Source organism: Apodemus sylvaticus, chromosome 6 (assembly GCF_947179515.1).
Source record: "Apodemus sylvaticus chromosome 6, mApoSyl1.1, whole genome shotgun sequence".
In the NCBI taxonomy this organism is placed as follows: domain Eukaryota; kingdom Metazoa; phylum Chordata; class Mammalia; order Rodentia; family Muridae; genus Apodemus; species Apodemus sylvaticus.
Genome location: NC_067477.1, coordinates 41,663,296 through 41,685,647, shown reverse-complemented (window position 1 = coordinate 41,685,647; position 22,352 = coordinate 41,663,296). Strand labels below are relative to the sequence as shown.

The window sequence follows — 22,352 nt, the reverse complement described above, 5'->3', positions numbered from 1 at the left end:
ATCCTGAGGGCTGGGCAGCTGGGGGGGGGCAGAAGAACAGGACAGAGGACATCTTGAGATTATCCACAGGGAAGTAGACAAAATAACATAGAGGGGTGATATCTGCCCAGCTCTAGTGCTTTAAGGCTTATTATAAATATGAAGATTTTGTGAGTTTTATTTGGGAACGTAATGATCTAAGGTGGGGTAGGAACCCCCAAGTAATATTTACCACAAGACAGGTCAAATATTTCAAGATGTTAAGCAAATGATGAAAAGTGAGAAAGTGATTATGGGTTGACTGGAGAAGGGTGCAGGGACTGGAAAGATCCTTCTCTTGCATTGGTTGGTGGTCACAAGAGGCAAGCATTTATCAAATGAGTCCTTGAGGTCCAATCTACAAAGTACACCTCGGTGTTGCTCGCTCAGGGAAACTCATAAAGTCTGAACAAACCGATCTGTTTGCAAGTTCTGTTGCATTTTTTTTTTAAACTTCTCAGTTTCACACAGAAGAATCACAGATCCTGAGAGAGGAAAGTGGTTTCGCTAAGGGCACAGGCCAATCACTGCCTCTGAGGGCCAGTGGCTTTCCAACCTTGAAGAGTCTAGAAGGAGGTGAGGGAGGGGAGCGGCTCCAGAATGCAAACAAAGCCTTCAGCTTTTGGAGTGCCTTTTTACGAGTAGGAGGTGAGGTAGTCCCCCGGGCCTAGTCATAAAGTGATATGGTCAACAAATGCCTACAGTACACGGAGAGCAGAAGTGGACAGAGCAGGTGGCTCTGGGGAGCACCGGAGGCGCGCAGATAAATCAGGAACACAAACTGACTTGACAGGTTGAGATTGACACCGAGCAAATGCCAACACAGACTGCCAAGTGTCAGGAAAAGAAATCCGATCTGATCCGGGCAGACTTGGTGGCGCAAAGTGAAACCCACCTGCTGGGACAGGGAAGAGCTATGAATCTTACTGAAACCTCTTTTCGAGGCGGGTCCTTGGGCACTTACCGAAGTCTTAGCTGGCCACCGGCCTACCCGCCAAGAGGTAGGAGTGTCTCCGCTTTACAGGTGAGAAAAACAAGATCCAGCGGCTAGCCGAGCCATTTAAAGCCTGAGTTCCAACAGCAAACGCAGTTCCCTGACACCACTCCCACGCCCAAAGGCGAGCAGGTGGCAGCGGAGTGACTCCTGCCCATCACTGACCGGACCTGGCCAGCGTTTTGATGTAGGCACACGGACCACAAGGAACTGGGGGAGCTTTGGGCTCCTGAGTGGGGGGTGGGGAGGTGCAGTAGCCAAACCTGGGCCAAGTGACCGACCGGGACCCTGCAGACTCACTGAGCTAGTTCCTGCAGTCAGCGCCAGCCCTGATTGGCGCTCGCGACCGGCCTGAGCGGCTCACCTGCCACTCCCAGCCAATCCAGGCCACCAGAATTGAGGCTGCCCGCACGGGAAGGGAGGAGGGGGGTGATGCTGCGAGCCTGCGGCGGAGCTGCCCTCCCCGCGGAGTTCCCTCCTGGCCGGCGGCGCTCCAGAGCTTCACCCCAGCCGCTGGCTAAGCTTCCCGAGCCCCTCTGTTCACCGCTCAGCTCGTCGGGATACGCGCCCCGACGGCGTCCCCAGCTGCCTGCACTCGTCGCCGTGCCCACTGCTTCCCACTGTCCTCCCTGTCCCTTCTAGTCCCACGGAGGGAGTGGGCCCGGTCAGGGCAGAGTCTTCGAGACACAATGTTCACATCCAAGTCCAACTCCGTGTCACCATCGCCGTCCCTGGAGCAGGCCGACGCGGACGCGCTGGATATCAGCACCAAAGTGCAGCTCTACGGGGTTCTGTGGAAGCGGCCGTTCGGGAGATCTTCGGCCAAGTGGTCCCGGCGGTGAGTTGTGTTCCCCTCGTCCTGGAAGATCTCTCCTCCCCACCCCGGGAGGGAGCCCCAAGCCTCAGGACCCCTCCCACTCATCTAGTCACCGCCCTGCCTCAGCCTTCTGCTGTGACCTTGACCTGCTCAGCCAGCTTCTCTCTATGCTGTCCCCCCACCTGGAAGATGCGACTTTAATTGGTCGCTAGAGCTGGAATGGATCACTGGCGATAGGGAATTCTCTGTGGAAGGATCTAAGTCCCAAGTGGCGAGGCTGCATGTGGGCTAGAGATTGAGGTTAAGTTGGGCCAGTCTGCAGAAGGAGAAATCCCACCCCAAACCAGAGATTCTCTAGAGACCTCCACAGCCAATTCCATCCCTTGGTCGAGGCTTTAAGTGGGCTGGGAAATGGGCGCCTCTCTCCTCTATCCATTCACACATCCTCAACCTTACATGGCATTTGAGCAAGCCAGACTACTGCCTTTCTGAAGTACTAGGGAGACAGGAGAACCACAAACCTTCTCTAAGGAGTTGTGTGGGAAACCCCTTCGACTGTGCCCTGACATCACTGATCTTGGAGTGGGAGAGAGGATATATTGTTTCAAAGGATTGATGATTGGGGGAGGTGTTGGGGAAAAGACAGAGCAACCCTGGCCCTATTATCAGCACCAGGCTCTCTGCCCCAACTCCAAATGAGAGCCCAGATGCTAACAGGGCTTTCTATGACCATGACAAGTGTTGGGAGAAGGGTCACTCCCAGACCTGGGCTTGCAGAAGCCTCACAAAGCTGGTCGCAGGTGCGATGGGCCATTTTCTGTACAGTTTTCATCTTCAAGTCAACAAAGATTTCCTGCGGTGTCTAGAAGACTCAGACTTTGTCCTACTCCCTCCCTGGAGGGTATGAGCATTCTTGGAAGCATGACTCCTTCTCCCTCCCACACCTTGAGTCTGAATGCCTCAGATGTTTTCAGGACTGCAGATCACAGTGCATGTGGTAGTGGTTAGTTCTGATCAATTTTGATGAATAATTTAATATTCCTGTAAGACCTCAGGACAAATGGAGGTATGGGTAGGACTTCATGTTTCACAGAGCCGGTTTCTTACACTTTTATTGCTTCTGCCTGATTTCTCTTGGGGACTTAATGGGAGACAGGCCCCCTTGGGTACCTCCCAAGTTGAGTTTTTCTCTGATACGTTAAGTAAAGGCTCTGAGCAGGTGCAAAGGTTATATATAAGAGGCTCACAGTGCTGAACTGTCTGGACTCGAGACACTGAGGGCCAGGAGCAGCCCCTGCCTCTGCCACGGCACTTGTGTGTGTGTGTGTGTGTGTGTGTGTGTAAGTGCAGATGTGGGGGCAGGGCAGGGGTGGTGGAGAGGTGGGGGGGGGGGCTATTGTAGACTCCCAGCAGAAAATCCTGAGTACTACAGCAGATAGCCATTTCTCTCCATTGAGTCTGACTCTATCCCAAGTACTTTCCTGGGTCCTCTTTTAAGACTATCCTGCCAGGCATCTTAACCCTATTGCATCTGGTATGTGATAGGTGCATTGGACTCCTCAGGCTGTCTCCTGGCTCCCTTTTCCTCTGTAGGTGTGGAGGGGGGGACCTGGCTCCTGCATATACAGTTAATTTGGTGCTGATAGCACAAGGCACTTGGAGTTGGGGCCCTAAGTCTCTAACAGCAGTTCCCACAGCTGCCCAAAACAAAGCAATCTAAGTCAAAACAGTAAGTTCAGGGCCAAGTGAGCTCTGTATCCTTTGAAAGAGACTGTCACCTCAGTCCCAAGAGCTCCTTGTGCAGACTCTCTCTCCTCTGGGTCTCAGAAAACATCCTACTTGCCAGCTCTAGGTCTTTGTTCATGGCTCCTCCTCTGGGAGGATTCTGCCCCATCCTCCACCAACATTCCCTTGAGTCAGCCACGGCCAGTCAGAAAGTCAGGGTACAGAGGAGCAGAGATGCTCAGCCTCCTCCTCTTGCCGCCCAGTGGGGCCTCTGGGTTCCACTTTTTCATTTGCAAAGTGCAGTCTCAGATAATTAGTGACCACAGGAAGGTGTGGGACAGAGCAGCCAATACCCTCCACTGCAGAGGCTAGCCATTAGAGAAATCGATGCCCTAGTGGGCAGCTGAGGGGAAGAGGCCTGGAAAGGCTCCATGCTGCATAAATAACCACTGGGCAGGATGGCACTGGCTGTGGCTGACTGACTTCTTTAAAACTCTCCTCCACCTGTCTGTCTTAGCGGCAGCTTCCAGTGTCCTACCACCTCTACCCTTACCTTTCCCAAACAGCAGTAGGAAGATGCTCTCATTGTTAGCTTACTTTCCTGTGGGCAAAGGGAGGGAGGAGGGAAGGAATTCAAAAGTGTTAAGAGTGAAAAGAGAATTTTGAGAGAGGTCTAAGGGTACATTGACCTTGTCTTCCTCTTGGGGTAGCAGAGAAACACAGATACAAAGACCTGAGTCCTCTGAACAGGAGGGAGGGGTATGGGGGTGGTCTTGGCTTCAGTCAGGGTCAGCAAGAGGTAAATGGGATGCCCTTCTGAGACTCAGCTCACTATTCTGCTGGGAATCTATACCCTACACACCCATTCATCCATGGATAGGTCCCCACTGACCTCTTGAGAGTGAGGTAACTTTGACTCCAAGATCAAATCCCACAGAAGTCTAAATCATGCATCTTGTCCTCACTAATCCCCAGGAGGTATCCTGCTGTCAGATGTTGTATAATTTAGGTGGAAGTTGGCCTATTCCTCAGTCTCCCTGCCCCTGGCCCAGCCTTCTCCACTGCCACATACCTTCAATCTCTCACGCATGGTCTTTGAGGACACAGCAAGCTAAATGTAAGGGAAAGGTGACAACATGAGGGGCATCCTGGAAGGGTAAGCTCCTTCAGGTGAACTCTATGTTCTGTAGCCATCCTGCAGCCATGGGTTAATGGGGTTACCTGAAAGGAGGCTGGAAATGAAAAAAGGAACAAGGTGTGAGAGAAGGATAAAGCCAAGACAAAGTTTCTGATCAAGGCTCAAAGTTTAATATTCAACGCTGAGTTTATACAGGGAGAGCCCACAGACCCATCCTTTGTTTCAGCTGGATTATGTTGCAAGGCAAGCTCAGCGGATGGTCTGCTCCTCAAAGCTCCTGTAGGAAATTACAAATGCAGCAAGGCCAGATGACTCCACCTAGGTTGTAAAACCTTCGTGCGTTTGTTTAGCCTACTCCAGGCCGCTGGATCTTATTTTCTCACCTGTAAAGCAGAGACACTCCTACCTCTTGGCCGGTAGGGGAAGGGCACAATTCCCTCTTTTTTGTTTTTTAAAGATGAACAGTTATTCAGTGGCTGGATGGGGGCACAAGATTTACTTGTTTTTCATAATGCCATCTAGGGTATAGAGTGGACAGGTGACTATGCTGTCTTAGGTCAGTGCCTATATTGCTCCTTCTTATCTATCAGGGAGAACAAACAGAGATTTTGATGTATGTCTTTGTCTTAGGTCAACAGGAGCTCAAGAACACTCTTATCAGTCTCTGACTACCGGCCTTCTATAGCATACTCTTTCCCATTCAGACCAAAGCCAAGAAGGACATATGAATATGTACTCAATGCATTTCTTCATAGCGATGTATAACTGCCATGGATAGTAGCTGAACTTTTAGAAAGTGATCCTGTGTGAAGGCAACCAACCTGCTTAAGATACAAAGTAGAAAGTTAAAAGCAACAAAATTATAATCAATGGTCCAAGCAGTGTAGAAATTAAAGTTGTAAGCCATAGGAAAATGGAGAATCAGGATTCAAACCATCCCTGATTATGTCCGTTTTCTCTTTTCCTATTGGCTAGTCCTCAAACTTTAGCCATAGAATAAAAGTAACACACTTCATGGAGGGCTGTACATAGTCCTCCCTGTTGAAGGAATAATAGGTTAGGAGCTTAAACACATGTACTAACACCTGTTCAAAATCCAGATCCTGTCCGATTTTATCCACTGCAAATGTAACTTCATAAAGAACTTCAACTAACTTACAAATATGTCTCTGAAAATGTCCTGAACTAGCCTTCCAAATGAAGACTGTAATTTCCTTTGTTCCAATATTTGATTGATTTGTAGACCAGTCCATGACTGAGTCAGAATAACTGTCACATTAAAGGACAGAGAAGAGTCATTATAACTTCTTTTGATTAATTTTTCTAAGTCAGTTTCCACAGTTTCCATGTTCTTTGTCCCACAAGGTCTAAAAGCTTGAGGCAAGGCAGCTTGTCCAATCTGGGATATAGGCAAACTATGGTGGGTCAAGAACATATGCACAATACAGCATCCCTGTCACTATTGTCAGGGCTCTCAGCAAGCTCACAGTCAGCATCATTCTTTGTCCAATCATCATGTCATACCAATCACTCTGGCTACTACCATGCTCCTTCAGCAACCTTTGGGGGTGTGGGGGTGGGGAACACGGCCTCTTCCCCATATTAAATACCTGTTTGGGATCATGCCATATGCAGTAAGTGATCCTTCCATTTCACCTAGGCATAAGTATGCCTGGTTGTAGGGTGCCATAGATACTCAGAGAGTTCCTTGGCATCCAAATTTAACATCTTAAAAAGAAAAAGCATGATTTAAATAATGTGGTGTATGGGGATATAATTCCCCTTTTTTGTTTTCTTTTTTATGAAGATATTGTTTTAAAGTTCCATGAGCCTGTTCCACAATAGCTTGTCCTTAAGGACAATAAGGAATCCCAGTAATATGGGTAATATTAAATTGTCTACAAAACATCTCAAATGCTTGACTGTAATAGCCAGTTCCATTATCTGTTTTAATCTGATTTGGAATGCCAAGCATAGAACAATGCAGGTCATGACTAATTACATTTTCAGTTGCTTCTTCTGTTAAAGCAGTTGCAACTAGAAAGCCTGAAAAAGTGTCAAGTCACATGTATATATTTTAATTTTCCAAAATCAGAAATATGAGTACCATCCATTTGCAATAATTGATTAGATATAAGTCATCAAGGATTAGCACTATTATGTGGTACAAGTAGAAATTGAGGACATTGAGGAAAAGTCTTTACAATTTGACATGTATATTCTCTAGAAATACAAAATTATGGTCTCAAGTCAATACTATTTTGATGATATGAAGAATGAGATTGTATGGCCAATTGTTCCTGTAAAGCCTATAATCTGCTTGGTATGCAAATCTGCTGTGGTATTGCCCTAAGGGATCTGTCCAAGCAATCCAATATGAGCTCTTAAATGTCCTATAAAGAAAGGAACAGTACATTCTCTTAAATTAAGTTGTATTTGTATAAATAACTGTAAAATATGAGAATTAGCAGTATCTAAAAAAAAGGGAACAATTTCAAGTAATTGTAAACCATGAGCTATATATCAGCTATCAGTATACAAATTAAAAGCTTGATTTTTCAACATTTCAAAAACAGTGGGTACAACATGTAATTCAAATATTTGTGCTGAAGTGGAGGGAAACTCAAAGAGAATGAACATGTGATCCAATCACATATGCTGCCTTCCCATTAGAAGAGCCATCTGAAAATACAGTAAGTGCACTCTCTATGCATAATTTTACAGGGAATACAAAAGCATGTATAGAGGAAAATTGAAACAACTTGACTTTTGGACAATGGTTATCAAATTTGCCTGAAAAGTTTGCCATGCAATGGGCAAATATCAGTATTCTGCAATAACCAGTTTAATTGCTATTTGAAATAAGGAATAAATATTTCATCAAGTTCTTTCTCAAGATAATTTAATGTTCTACAGTTCTGTATTAACACAGCAACAGTTTCATAATAGGGTTTTCAAACTTTACTTGGAGAGGAAGAAAGATGAATCCACATTAATGGTCCCTTTTGACAAAGGACTGCTGTGAAACACCCAACAAATGATTATAGTCTATATAATGTATTTATTGTTGGCTAATAGCTTCCTCTACTTTTTGCAAAGTTATTTTCCCTCATCAGTTAATTTTGAGGGGAATTAGGATTTGCATCGCCCTTGAGAACATCAGAGAATTAAGTCCTCCTGTGGTGAGGTCTTGGCCAATTAACCTATCCTAGAAGCTTTTGAAAATGATTTAAAGTAGGTAAATTATTTTATTTGAATTTCCTGTGCCACAGTCTGTTTAGGACATAACTGAGGCTCTAAATATTGAAAATGATTTTGTCTTTGAATCTTTAGTGGAACAACAATTACTCCCCAAATTTTTAAAGCTCGTTGTATAATATCAAAGGCTTGTAGTAAAATTCCTTCAGAGGGATCAACTACAAAATATCCTCTATATAATGAATAGTATACACTGAAAGATTCAGAGTCCTAACTTCTTGTATTGAAGCAAGAACACATTTTTGACATAACTTAGGGCTATTGGCCATTCCTTGAGGCAAAACTTTCCAATGATATTACTCATGGGTTCTTTAAAATTACAAGCAAGCTCACTAAGTGTGTACCTCTCACAGTCACCAGGATGCAAAGGAACAGTATGAAAACAATCTTTGAAATCTATAATAATTCTATATGCATTTCCTGGAATGGCAGCTGGAGTAGGCAAGCCAGGCTGCAATGCCCCCACAAGTTCCACAGCCTCATTCACCATTCATAAATCTTAAGTTTGGAACTTTGATTTGGATTAATGGAATAACCGATCCCTTGGAGGTAAGTGAGTACATCAACTCCAGTGTCTATTAATACTTCAAAGCCTTTTTTCCCCTTTTAATTAGTATCTTAAGGTTAGACCTCTTATTAGTAATAGATTGAACCCAGTACACATCAGAGGAACCAAATTTGGAAGTCCCTTGTTCGGGTACCACATGTAGTGGTCCAGTGGCCATGGGTGAACTGGGTACCTGAAAGGGAGGCTGGAAATGAAAAAGGTGTGAGAGAAGGATAAAGCCAAGACAAAGTTTCTGATCAAGGCTCAAACTTTATTTATTTATTTATTTATTTATTTATTTATTTATTTATTTTTGGTTTTTCAAGACAGGGTTTCTCTGTATAGCTCTGGCTGTCCTGGAACTCAACTCTGTAGACCAGGCTGGCCTTGAACTCAGAAATCTACCTGCCTCTGTCTCCCAAGTGCTGGGATTAAAGGAGTGCGCCACCACTTACCCGGCAAGGCTCAAACTTTAATATTCAGCACTGCCTTTTTATACATCTTCATCTGAAGGCTGCTAGCAAAATACTGGCTTCCAGGCAGCCAGGGCAAGGCTACCTACTCCAAGAAGGCCATACCTCCTAATACTGCCACTTACTGGGCCACCTGTATACAAACCATCACACCAAGTGCGTGCAATGCTTCTTTTGGGCAAAACTCTCATGCATGTTCCTGAGACCTTTCTCTGCACTCACCGTTATACCTCCTCCTTTCTGACCTTCAGGATATCCCCAACTTTCAATTTCTGCCCCCTCCACGCCCCACCATCTACACCCACAAACATTGACGATCTCAGTAGACCAGACTGACTGGTGGTAGTGGTACTAGCTCTGTTATTTTTCTTGAGATTTTTCTTATTTTTATTTTTATGTATATCGGTGTTCTGCCTGTACACCATGTACATGCAGTGCTCACGGAGGCCACAGTGGGAACTGGATCTCCTAGAACTGGAATTACAGATGGTTATGAGCTGTTATGTAGGTGCTGGGAACTAAACCTGGTCCTCTAGAAGAGTAACCATCACCCTTAACCACTGAGCCATCTTCCCAGCCCCTGGCTGGTCCTTCTTTAAAAAGACCTGCTTGGTGTTACACTGCATCTATGCTCTGAACATTTTCCTCTGCCTCCACTAGATATCTCATGAGACCAGTGTTAACCGATAAGCTCTGGATGGGTCCTTATTATATTCAGAGCACAGGGGGCAGGGAAGCTACACTATCATCTTAGGTGACACCCGTGTCTATTTTGTCACTCAAGCTAAAACCCTAGCCACGGTGTCATGAGAATTAGGCTGTCCTACCCTGGTCTAACTATTCAGCATGTTCTGCTGATATTTACCTTCTGATAACTCTGGTTCACCCTTTGCCCAGCTGTGACTTCCTCAAGGTCACCTGACTAATTCTAAGATCTCCCAGTACCTGTTTGATGTCTCTGCAAGGTGTGGGGGAGGCGTGAGAGAGGCATGGGGTGGGCTGCCTGCTCTCGGGTCCTGCTCACAAAGCTGTGCTCTCTCCTGTCCTTCCCCCATACCCTGGCCACTGCTTTAGCACACAACTTATCTGCACATAACCACAGGGTATTCTGATAACCTTCAACACATTGTTCTCTATACATGTCCTTCTGTGTCTGGAAAAAATCTCTTACTCTTTTACCGCCTCCCAACTTAAGACAATTCTTATTCTTTAAAAACCCTGATCACCTGGGACCTCCTCTCAGACCTTGGCCAGACCCTAAGCCATTCATCACCTTGCAGGCCATACTTCGGTTCTTCATACAAACACCCCTTGTTGCTCTGTTCCCTGGTGCTTTGTAGTTGCTGTGCATCCTCTGGGCGCTATGTGGTGTTGTATTGCACCCCGATGGGTCATGATGTCACAGCATCCTCCTGGTGCCCTCTTGTGTTGCTGTGAACCTTCATGGCCGACAGTGTCACCCTCTACTCTAGTGCTGTGCATTTCTAGCTTTCCCATTTACCACCCACTGTGTGATCTGGATCGTGGTATTAATTTCCCTGCACTCCAGCTTCCTCTTCTACCTGGCCAAGCAGCGAATGTATTACCACACAAACTGCTGTGATACAAACAGGGCCTGGTGCAAAGAAGGAGCTTGATTTTTAAAAATTATTTCTTTCCATTTGCTCTCTCCTACATTCATCTCCTAAGTTCCTCGAGGGCAGGGGCTCACCAAACTGGCAGTGGCCAAGACTGTATCTGCCTAGGCCATGTCCCTGCCTCCTTAGCAGCGCTCTCACCCATTCTACAGCCCTTCCACAGTGACCAGCTCAAGGGAGACAAACATCTGAGGATGGTGGTGAGCATGATCGTCAGCAACATGGCGTCCGGGCAGCTAAGAACCTGGACCTGTCAGCAGAGCTCTGGCTTTACCACTTACTAATTGCTTAATCTTGATGTGGTTCTGTTTCCTTACCACTGTGCTAGAAAAAAAAAAAAGAAATGAGACAAACAAAAAATCGTCCATCACATTTAAATAAGAAAATGTCAATAAAGTATAGCTGGGCATGGTGGCGCATGTCTTTAATCCCAGCACTCAGAAGATGGATCTTTGTGAGTTCGAGACCAGCCTGATCTACAAAATGAGTTCCAGGACAGCCAGGGTTATGCAGAGAAAAGCTGTCTCAAAATAAAAAACAAAAAGTAAAACAAAAAACCTGATAGATAGATAGATAGATAGATAGATAGATAGATAGATAGATAGATAGATAGATGATAAATAGATAGATAATAGATGATAGATAGATAGATAGATAGATAGATAGATAGATAGATAGATAGATAGATGATAGATAGATAATAGATGATAGGTAGATAGATAGATAGATAGATAGATAGATAGATAGATAGATAGATAGAATAAAGTATGTGTAGCAAAGAGCATATATTGCTGGCTTCTAAATGTTCTTTCATCTGGAGGTAGAAATACCAGAGCAGGGGCTCAGGATATGGTTCATTTGATAGACTGCTTGTCTAGCATGCATACAAGCCTGGTTTCAATTCTTAGCACTCCATAGACCAAGCATGATGACTCATGCCTGTAATCACAGCACTCAGGAGGTAGAGGCAGGAAGATGAGTTCAAGGTCAGCCTCAGCTATATAGGGAGTTTGAGGTCAGCCTAGGCTACCTGAGGCACTATCTTAAAATAGATAAATTAATAATAGTAGTAGCAGTAGTTGTAGTTTATAGTTGTGGTTATAGTAGTAGTAGTAGTAGTAGTAGTAGTAGTAGTAGTAGTAGTTGTAGTTGTAGTTGTAGTTGTTGTTGTAGAGAGAAGAGACAGCCAGAACTGAATGAAACCTTTACCATGCCTGTACTCCAGGCTTCCTATAGCCCAGGGGGCTAAAAGCAAAAGCTTACAGTAAACCTTCTCCCGCATAGGAGGACAGGGCTGTCCAGGTATTTGGAAAGCAGGCAGCAGCCAGCTGGGCGTCAGCCATGCTCTAGGCGGCTGCTGTGTGAGCATGCATGGGAAGAGGGCAGGGTGACAGCATGGATGCTGAACTTAACGATAAGCAGTGACAGCGATCAGAATAGTGACGATCCTTTCCCCAGTGCCCACCAGGGGCCAAGTCTTCCTGTGATCAGACTCCTTTCCCTCCCAAGCATGAGAAATAGCCATTGATTTTCATCCTCATGCTCCACACAAGGGAGGGGCCTGAGGCCTGAGAAGATGACACGCCTCACCCCAAAACTGCTAGTAAGTGGTGAGTCTCCCACATCAGCTATTGCAACTTGACTACCTAAGCCTTTATCCTGGGTGTGTGGCTTACGCCAGGACAGGAGCTCCATGAGTCTTATAGGGAGCAGGAAGAGGGCCTGGTGGTCCTGGGATCCAATCCTCCTACCACAGTTACTTCATATATAAGCCTTTCTTTCCCCATCTGTGAAATGGGAATGAACACCTCCAGCGTTGTTCAGAGGAGCAGGGTCTCTGATCCTCACATAACTGGCCTCACAGAAGCTAACACAGGAAGATGGTGCCTGTGACCAGCCCCTGAACCGACAGCCCAGTTCTGCAGGGCTCAAAGGAAGTCATCCCAGCCTTGCATACTGAGGGCGTCCAGAGCATGTAGACTCCTCTGGAGGAAGGTACGGGAAGAGGAATGGCTCCCTTTGCAATCTGACATAGACTTGCAAGGGCCCAGCTGCAGAGCAGAAGCTAGAGGGTGTCAGTCAGAGTGGCCACCACCAACCCAGTTTGATAATCAAAGATCTTGTCTGGTGAGCCATGGTGGGAGGAGCTTGCATTCCACCTCCAGGTCTGTGCCAGGTATGGCCCATGTGCCAGTCCATGGTGACTCTCAGCCTGCTCAAGTGTGGCCACCATGGAGCAAGGCCTATCTGGAGCATCTCCTCTGTCTTCCTGTGCTGCCTTTAGGAAGGGGTTGGCATTGGGGGACATCCTGTGTATTGGGGAGAGACTGGGAACTCTACATGCCTTGATCCACTCTATATATCTCTTGCCCCCAGTGATATGTGTCAATAGCTTTTAGCAGATTCCCTGCCTATGCCAGGATAATCTGTTGCCCGTGCAACAGCCAAAGCTACCCACGCCAGTCCCACTCAAAGCCCTCCCAGGGCCATCTTTCTCTGAGAGAAAGCCAATTGCTACCAAGTAGCTCCAGTTCCTCATGCCATCTCTCACCTCCATTTCCTTACATAGAAAGTTCAGGAGCATCTGCCTGGCAGGGTGACTGTGACAGAAGCAAGTCCAGGTAGGTTGGGGTGGTAAGGGCTCCATGAGGTAAGTGCTGCCATCATTGCTATGACCACGGAGGCCTGTGCAGTCTGGATCCAGGGATTGGAGTCAGCCTGCTAGTTCCTTTTAGAACCAGCTATATTCTCAACCCAGGACCTTGGTACCTGTGGGCTCTGAGTCTGACATAGGGGCCTCTGCATAGCTCAGGATGACCTTAGACTTGTTGTCTTTGTATCAGCCTCTCGAATGCTGAGCATATAGAGGCATGTGCTACTAATGAGGCTTTTTTTTTTTTTTTTTTGAGATAGGAGTCTCATGTCTGGGCTAGCTTTGAACTCACTACATAGTTGAGGATGACTGTCTTAGGGTTTTACTGCTGTGAGCAGATACCATGACCACAGCAAGTCTTATAAAGGACAGCATTTAATTGGGGCTGGCTTACAGGTTCAGAGATTCAGTCCATTATCATCAAGGTTGGAAACATGGCAGCATCCACACAGGCATGATGCAGACAGAGCTGAGAGTTCTACATTTTCATCTGAAGGCTGCTAATGGAAGACTGACTTCCAGGCAGTTAGGGTGAGGGTCTTAAGCCCATACCCACAGTGACACACCTACTCCAACAAGGCCACACCTCCTAATAATGCCACTTCTTGGGCCAAGCATATACAAACTATCACAATGACTTTGAACCTAAACTCCCCATCCCCAAGCTGGAAAATGGGAGGTCTGAGCTCTTACCTACCCTGTGATGTTCACACATTGTGGCAGTGGGTATTGAGTATGAAGTGCAAGAACCCAGACACAGTGTCCACGAGGGTTGCATTCTGTGGCTAGTAGAGGGTTGGCAAGAGTACAGAAAATGAGTTGAAGGCAGGCATGGTGGTACAGCTGTATAATCTTGGATGCTCAGGAATTTGAGATGAGGGAGACTGGTCAAGTCTATGAGTTCAAAACCAGTCAGGGCAATATAACAAGAACCCTACCCTCCCAAAAGAGGCGGGGGTGGGGGTGGGGGCAAAATCATGGAACTCATACCAAACTACAAAACTGAGCTTCAGGTCCCTCTGGAGAGAGAGCAGAGGCTGCAGCCATCCAGGCTACCCCTCCTCTCTGCCCCAGAGCAGCTATGGTGTCGGGGAAGATCATGCAGCTGGGGGACCTGCAGGAATCCTGTGAGTTTTTGATGCTACTTATATCTTTTCCAAGCTCCTCACAAGAAGGTCCACGGAATGGTTTGAAAACAGGCTTCTGGGGTGGTTCTGTGGCATTTGATTTTCATGGTGCAATTGTGCCTGCCATGTCCTGTATCAAGTTCCCTGTGTCATTTCACAGAATGGTAAGCAGGTAAGAAAGTCACACTGTTGGCCACTGTGAGTCTATCCTAGAAGGTTCCAACATGTCGCTGCTCTGAACTTTCCCTTGTATGTACACACACACACACACACACACACACACTCAACAACTCAGAGTCTTTTCAGGTCACATCAAAGCAGTGTCTCTGGAGGAGAGAGAACTCTAGTGTCTTTGAGCCTCAGGAGCTTTGAGGCCTAATTGGGGCTCCCCCTGGAGCACACTTGGTTTCTTTAAGCTTCTGCTGTTAGTTCTGTAAGAGTCCTCAAGGCAAGCCAAGGACCTGTTGGCATTGAGGATTTGCCTCCCCCGTAATCAGAAAGTATGGCCACTTTGGTCCACTTAAGACTTGAGTCCCAGGGCGGGGCGGTGGTGGTGCACACCTGTAATCCCAGCACTCTGGGAGGCATAGGCAGGCGGATTTCTGAGTTCGAGGCCAGCCTGGTCTTCAGAGTGAGCTCCAGGACAGCCAGGGCTGCACAGAGAAAATCCAAAAAAAACCAAAAAAAAAAAAAAAAAAAAGACTTGAGTCCTTGAGTCCCAGAAGGATGTGAGTACTCTGAGACAGATATCACCTTGGGGTACAGGACTGCAGACCTCAGCAGTTGACAATAATCCCATCTGATCAAACCATAACTAACACCCATCAAGAATCAATCCATTGAATCCTCCACCCAGACCTGAAGGAGTTCCCACATGACCTGAGGTGATAGTTCAGAGGATAAAGGGATGGGAGGAGAAGGACAGCAGGTTTCGGCTGTGCTGAAGAGGGCAGTCCTGGAAGCCAGTCATGAGCCCTCTCCTTCGCTGCCTGTACAGGAGGCCATCTGAGAGCTCTGTGCAGTGGGGCTCCTGTGTGAGTCCAGGACCTCCAGGGCTGAGGGCAGGGACGAGGCCAGCACAGAGCCACAGCTCTGTCACCTTCCATGCAATAGTGTGGAGTTTGCTGTTCACCTCCCGAGGTCTTCCGTTCTCTCATGCTCTCTCCTTAGGTTTTTCATCATCAAAGAAAGCTTTCTGCTTTACTACTCCGAGAGTGAGAGAAAGAGCTTTGAAACCAACAAATACTTCAATATCCATCCTAAGGTGAGGAGGTACCTTCTCCTCGCTGGGGTGGGGGGGGATTGGGACATTTGGGGATGGTAGAGAACTCTCTGTTGTCTTGATTTAATTTAGAATCTGGAGAACAAATCCTCTCAGGGCTCAAGACACCCGCCTCCAGCCTCTGGGCTGAGTCCTTCCCTCCACACACACTTCCTGAGTCGCAGAGTCTGTCCCAGGTCTTTTGCTGAAGTCAGTCCTCAATTTAATGGCACAGTCCTGAGATGTGGTCCAGCCTGAGGCCCTTGGCGAAGCCCCGGGCTTTCTCCGGGAGGTTCTTGAGACTCTCAAGGGAGGGGAGCTGGGTAGGGTGGGAACTGCCTGCTCTGCTTTGTTCTTCAGGGTGTCATCCCACTGGGTGGCTGCCTGGTGGAGGCCAGAGAAGAGCCCAGTATGCCCTATGCCATGAAGATCTCACACCAGGACTTCCATGTGAGTGGGGAACATTCCCACAGCCCAGGCTCCACAGGACAAAGCAGCTTCATCCTGGTCCCCTGGGGAACAGCTTCCTGTGAGCTAGCCTGAGAGGGCTATCGGGGCCTGTGGAAGATGGGGTGGGAAGAGAAGAAATCACCCTCTCCCTCTCCCTCTCCCTCCCCTCCCCTCCCCTCTCCCCTCTCACCCTCCCTCCCCCTTCCCCTCCCCCTCCCCCTCCCCCTCCCCCTCTCCCTCTCTCTCCATCCCTCTCCCCTCTCCTTCCCTCCCTCTCCCTCTCCCTCTCCTTCCCTCCCTCTCCCCCTCCCCCTCTCCCTCATCCCTCCCCCCCTCTCCTTCTCCCTCTCTCTCTCTCCCCTCCCCCTCCTCCCTCTCCCTCTCTCCCTCTCCTCTCTCTCTCCCTCTCCCTCTCTCTCTCCCCTCTCCCTCTCCCTCTCTCTCCCCTCTCCCTCTCCTCTCCCTCCCCCTCCCCCTCCCCCTCCCCTCCCCCTCCCCCTCCCCCTCCCCCTTCCCCTCCCTCTCTCTCCCTCTCCCTCTCTCTCTCCCCCCTCTCCCTCTCCCTCCCCCTCCCCCTCCCCCTCCCCTCCCCCTTTCCCTCCCTCTCTCCCTCTCCCTCTCTCTCTCCCCCCCTCTCCCTCTCCCTCTCCCTCCCCCTCCCCCTCCCCCTCCCCTCCCCCTCCCCCTCCCTCTCTTCCTCTCCCTCTCCCTCTCCCTCTCCCTCCCCCTCTCCCTCTCCCTCTCTCTCTCCCCTCCCCCTCCCCCTCTCCCTCTCCCTCTCCTCTCTCTCTCCCCTCTCCCTCTCCCTCCCCCTCCCCCTCCCCCTCCTCCTCCCCTCCCCCTCCCCCCCTCCCCCTCCCTCTCTTCCTCTCCCTCTCCCCTCTTCCTCTCCCTCTCCCTCTCCCTCTCCCTCCCCCTCTCCCTCTCCCTCTCTCTCTCCCCTCCCCCTCTCCCTCTCCCCTCTCCCTCTCTCTCTTCCCTCCCCCTCCCCCTCTCCCTCCTTCTCCCCCTCCCCCTCCCCCCCCCTCCCCCTCTTCCTCTTCCTCTCCCTCTCCCTCTCCCTCTCCCTCTCCCTCTCCCTCTCCCTCTCCCTCTCCCTCTCCCTCTCCCTCTCCCTCTCCCTCTCCCCCCCTCCTCTCTCTCTCTGAGATACCTCTCACGCTGGCTCCTTTTCCTGGCAGGGAAATGTCTTGTTGGCTGCTGAGTCTGAGTTTGAGCAGACACAATGGCTGGAGATGTTGCAGGAGTCTGGGAAGGTGTAAGTGTCTGTCAGGGGGGCATCTGAGGGGCTGGATGAGTGGGGGTGGGCTAGACTGGGCCTGTCCACCTGCCTCTCTGCTGGGTCCTGAGACAGGGCTGTGGGAGCTTCCTAGGATGTGCGGGAGGAGGCAACTCAGGCTGTAGAGCACCTGTGAGGGTCCCCTGAGTGGCAAGTTTGGGAAGGTGTCCTCAATGACAGGTGGCAGATGTGGACACCATTTGCTTCCAACTCTTGGGAAGGAGTTGAGCATTGTTCCTCATATTCAGCACCTCAGTGCATCCATCTTCCCTTCCCAGGCCTGTACTGAATCCTGGCAAGGTCTAGAGATGGTGTTTACAAATCACAGTGCAGGTCCCAGAAACCACCTGACCAACACAGCCTGTGCCCATTCAAGCCAGTCCATACTTCTAACCTAACCAATAACACTGAGTGCCCAGCCTTGCACCAGGTGGTTGGCATGCATGCAGTGATGTAGAAGGCTCCTAGGGACGCAGTCCTAGCCCTCCTCCGTGAGTGCACTTGGCTCTGTCCCGGTGGCCCACTTTGCAACCTCAGCTTCCAGTTACTGTAACTGATCAATGCTGGTGGCGTGCCCAGATCTCTGGGTGCCAGACTGAGCTGAGATTCTATAGAGCAAGGGGCAGGGCCAACACAGAAAACGAGCACTCTCCTTCTCCCAGGGCCTTCCTTTTGGTTTAACTCTTTGTATTTTTCCTCACGTCTTCTGCTTTTCCTCCCCAGGACCTGGAAAAATGCCCAGCTAGGGGAAGCTATGATCAAAAGCCTGGAGGCACAGGGGCTACAGCTGGCTAAGGAAAAACAGGAATATTTAGGTTGGTGACCGGGATAAACTGGAATCTGAAGTTGCTTGATGGTGGCACTTGGGGACCTGAGTGACAGCCAGGGAGGGTCCTGGTGAGAGTGGTGTGGGAGTTCTCTCTGGGGACCTGGAAGGGAGTTTGGTCCCTAGAGAACTTGATGGTGTGATAAATGCCCCTTTGGCCGTGGAGCAAGAAACAGGACATACTAGTGGCCAGAACCTGGGCTTTAGCCCTGTCATCTACCTGTTCGTTGTGTGGATGAGTTGGCCACTCAGTCTCTATAAGCCTCAATTTCCTTCTCCTTAAAGAAGAGACTGCTGGGGCTGGAGAGATGGCTCAGTGGTTAAGAGCTGCTTTTCTGAAGGTCCTGAGTTCAAATCCCAGCAGCCACATGATGGCTCACAACCATCCGTAATGTAATGAGATCTGACACCCTCTTCTGGTGTGTCTAAAAACAGCTACAGTGTACTTACATATAATAATAAATAAATCTTAAAAAAAAAAAAGAAGAAGAAGAAGAAGAGACTGCTGGGCGGTGGTGGCGCATGCCTATAATCCCAGCACTCTGGGAGGCAGAGGCAGGCAGATTTCTGAGTTCAAGGCCAGCCTGGTCTACAGAGTGAGTTCCAGGACCACCAGGGCTATACAGAGAAACCCTGTCTCAGAAAAAAAAAAAACCAAAAAATCAGAAAAACAAAACAAAACAAAACAAAAAACAAACAAAAAAGAAGAAGAAGAGACCAAAATGACCTCAAGTGTTAGAGATGGGGAGATCAGCTTAAAGGGAAAATGCTGGGTCTGTGCCTGTGCCAGGTCTTCAGTTGGAAGATTTAGAAATGGAAAAAAATATTATCCTGCCTGAGCTCCAGGTCCTGCACCTTCCTTCCTCTCCTCTCCCCACCAGACCCACTTTGAACCAACCTAGCTACAAGGATCCAGGCCTCGTGCCCTAATGGTCTGCTAAATGCCCTCTACTTGGGAGAGAATGGGCTGACCCCCTTCGTGGGAGCCTGCTGAGACATCTGAGACCCTGGCTCCTCTCTGCCTGCTCTAAGCACCTCTTCCTTGGTGGAATATGGCCTCCCAGATTAACCAGGCACTAGCTCAGGTAGCAGGAGATTGTGGAGGCACAGGTTACAAAGACCCACTGAGCCTACATGTGCAGGTCCTCTGTGACCCATAAAAGCACAAAACAGAGAAGATAGCTTGAAAGGCAGTTTGGGCCAGTGAGACCCCTTCAGTTCAGGAGAACAGAACCCAACCCCATCTTCCAAGGAGATGGCACAGGTGACAGAGGTCATCTAAGACACCTCTGAGCAAGTTTCTCAGGGTGTGTGTGCTTGCTTTGGCAGACAAGCTGATGGAGGAGACAGAAGAACTGTGCCTCCAGAGGGAGCAGAGAGAGGTAAGAAACATGCGTGGCTGTGCAGAGAGACTCAGCCCTGCCCCCCAGACACAGCTGGCATTGAGGGATCTGGGTGTGGGGGTGGGCCACTGGGCATCCAGAAACTTGCCCAAGAGGCTTCAGAAGGGATGGAGCAATGAGGCCACTGAGGTGACAGTGTCTGCACCTTGATGTAGCATCTGGTGGGAAGCGTTTTTTTTTTTCTCCTGTGAGCCCCCAGGAGACACATCTTAGGGACAAAGCCTTCTAAACATTTCATAAGTGGCTTGTTGCTATCCACAGGAGGTTGCAATGACCTCAGTTTATCCACTGGGGGGGTATAGGGGGATGGGGGGGGACTTCTGGTCCATAAGGGTGATGGAGTTTGCCGACCTCAGAGATCTATCCCCTTTGGCATCAGCAATGCAAGCCCGGTGGAGGCTCAGCAAGGCTTAAACCAGCCTGAAGGCCTCAGGAACTCTTGTCTCAGTTGAGCCTTTGGAATCTGCTCCATTCCCGCACCTGAAGGGCAGCGCAGGTTGTAAGCGGAGGGAACCTGGAGTGAGACTGCCTGTGCTAGCATTTGACCTTAGCCCTTCTAAATGTATGATCCCTGAAAAAGTTACTTAACCTCTCTGAATGTCAGTATTCTTACCCAAAAAGGGGGGGGGAAATAATAAGGGATGCTACACAGATTAAGCAAGACATTACATCGAGAGCGCTTGACACGCTGTGCACACACAATGTGCAGTGTGTGCTTAGTGACTGGCTGTTTCTCTCAGCACTGATGTTGTTACTTATTGGCCACGCCCGCATGGGTGAGGTCTGGCTTTGCAGAGCGATGCTCAGAGGAGCCTGTAGATAGGAGACTGACCCAACCCACGTCCTTCCACCTTGTCACTCTCATTGCCCTCCCTCAGGCCAGCCACAGGGCTGACGCCATCTGCTGTAGCTCAGTGCCCTACTGTAACTCAGTTCAGGAACTCAGTGCCTTGCCCATCACCCCTGATGGGACTCTAAAACATGCCCAAAAGTCAAGAAACATGCATCTCACAGAGAAACCCTGTCTCAAAAAACCAAAAGAGAGAAAGAGAGAGAGAGAGAGAGAGAGAGAGAGAGAGAGAGAGAGAAACACGCGTCTCCTTTGGACCCCAAACCCTCCAGGTCCTGACACAGCACCCAGATGATGGTGCTGTGATGAGAGATGGTAACTGTGGGAGAAATGGAGACTGACTGACTTGGTTCTTTCAGTGTTACATTATGGCTTAATTTCAAACCACTAGGATAATCTGATTTTGTTTTTCTTCCAAAAATCTCACCTTCTGTGCCAGTTTATTCTTCCAATTAGACAACAGCAGTTTTCAACCTGTGGCTATCAGATGGCCTGCCATTCAAATGGTCACATTACAATTCATAACAGTAGCAAGACTTCTGTTATGAAGTAGCAACAAAATACTTTTATGGTTAGAGGTTGCCACAACACGAGGAACTGTATTAAAGGGTCGCATCATTAGAAAGGTTGAGAACCATTGACCTAGACTCTCTTCGTTGATTACAAAGAAAAGAAAAGCAAAGTTGAAGATTTTAATTTGGAGATGTGGGGTTAAAATTGGGGTTTAGTATCTTTAGGAAGTGTTTTACGTGTGGGGGTGTTTTGCCTGCATGCGACACTTTGGCATGTTTTCAGAGACTTTAAAGACATGATCTGGGAGGCTCAGCATGGGTTGGAGTGGGAGACACAGCCCCCGACAGGGAAAGTAGATTTAGCCAACAGAGGTTGAATCTGGGGCAGCAATTGGCCCGAGGAAAATTTAGACACATTATCTAGGTCTTAGCTTGGAAATTAGGGCAGTGGAGACCCAGGGCACACAGGCCTCGCTTAATGCCACCTACTGAAGTGGGACGCTGGCAGCTGTAGAGTCTAAATAAGGTGCAAGCCCAGCTGTTAATGTGCCAGAGGCTGCGTGGAGCATGAACAGGAAGAGACCCATGCCAGGTTCGAGCCACCTGTGAGTGATGTGCTTTAACCAGAAACCGCCCCTTCTACTCCTGGAATGACCACCCTGAGTCACTCTGCCTAAGTGTTTTTCTCCCTTAGTTTCCTCACCTGTAGGGTAGGCGTGCTTGTCTCCAGTATCTTCCACATCCTATTCTAGATCAGAGATTGGCAGAGGGGTTTGGGACCACATAGAAAAAATACTGTATCCCAGAGACAAGTGAGTCTTATAATTATGTGTGAGGTTTCTAGGGGACAGCCTTGACCCATAGGGAACCTCAGAATCTGCAGCCAGGATCCCTGGTAGAATCTTAGCTTCAGCCCTGATGAGGTGGATGCCATTGGATTCCTAAGGACTTCAATTCTTCATCTCTAATGCTTGCTGAGACTAACAGCTGCCCATATGCTCTGAGCGTTTCAGTAGAGATGCACAGAGAGCTGCTTGGGCCATCTGCCTTCCAGAGTTTTTACCATTTTCCAGAATGTCCAGGAGTTGAAATCATATACGACATACACTTTTCAAATCAATGTCTTACACTCTGTGAGGTGCATCCAAACATCCACTGTGCTGTTTGTTGTACGGCTTGAATACCAGTTTCTTTTCATAGTTGAATAAATTCACTATCTGGGTATATACCCCAGTTTATCTATTTTCCCACTCAAAGACCTCTGGGTGGTTCCAAGTTTTGGCAATTATAAATGAAGTTATTATATGTATCCATAGATAATTTTTTTGGTGTGGATAAACACTGTCAGTTCACTTGAATGAATAACAATGAATGTTATCTTTTT

General features: G+C 48.4%; 1 protein-coding gene across 1 annotated transcript in view; it reads left to right on the top strand.

The window, feature by feature from the left end:
- The first annotated feature begins 1,590 nt into the window (after nt 1-1,590).
- The window catches only part of Plekhd1 (pleckstrin homology and coiled-coil domain containing D1), a 34,888-nt gene continuing 14,126 nt past the window's right edge, over nt 1,591-22,352 (top strand). The window contains exons 1-6 of the mRNA XM_052185551.1: nt 1,591-1,850; nt 15,558-15,651; nt 16,009-16,098; nt 17,280-17,356; nt 18,101-18,192; nt 19,533-19,585. Of these exons, the coding sequence (XP_052041511.1) occupies nt 1,702-1,850; nt 15,558-15,651; nt 16,009-16,098; nt 17,280-17,356; nt 18,101-18,192; nt 19,533-19,585 (555 nt within the window). The 5' untranslated portion in view covers nt 1,591-1,701. The remainder of the gene's footprint in view (nt 1,851-15,557; nt 15,652-16,008; nt 16,099-17,279; nt 17,357-18,100; nt 18,193-19,532; nt 19,586-22,352) is intronic.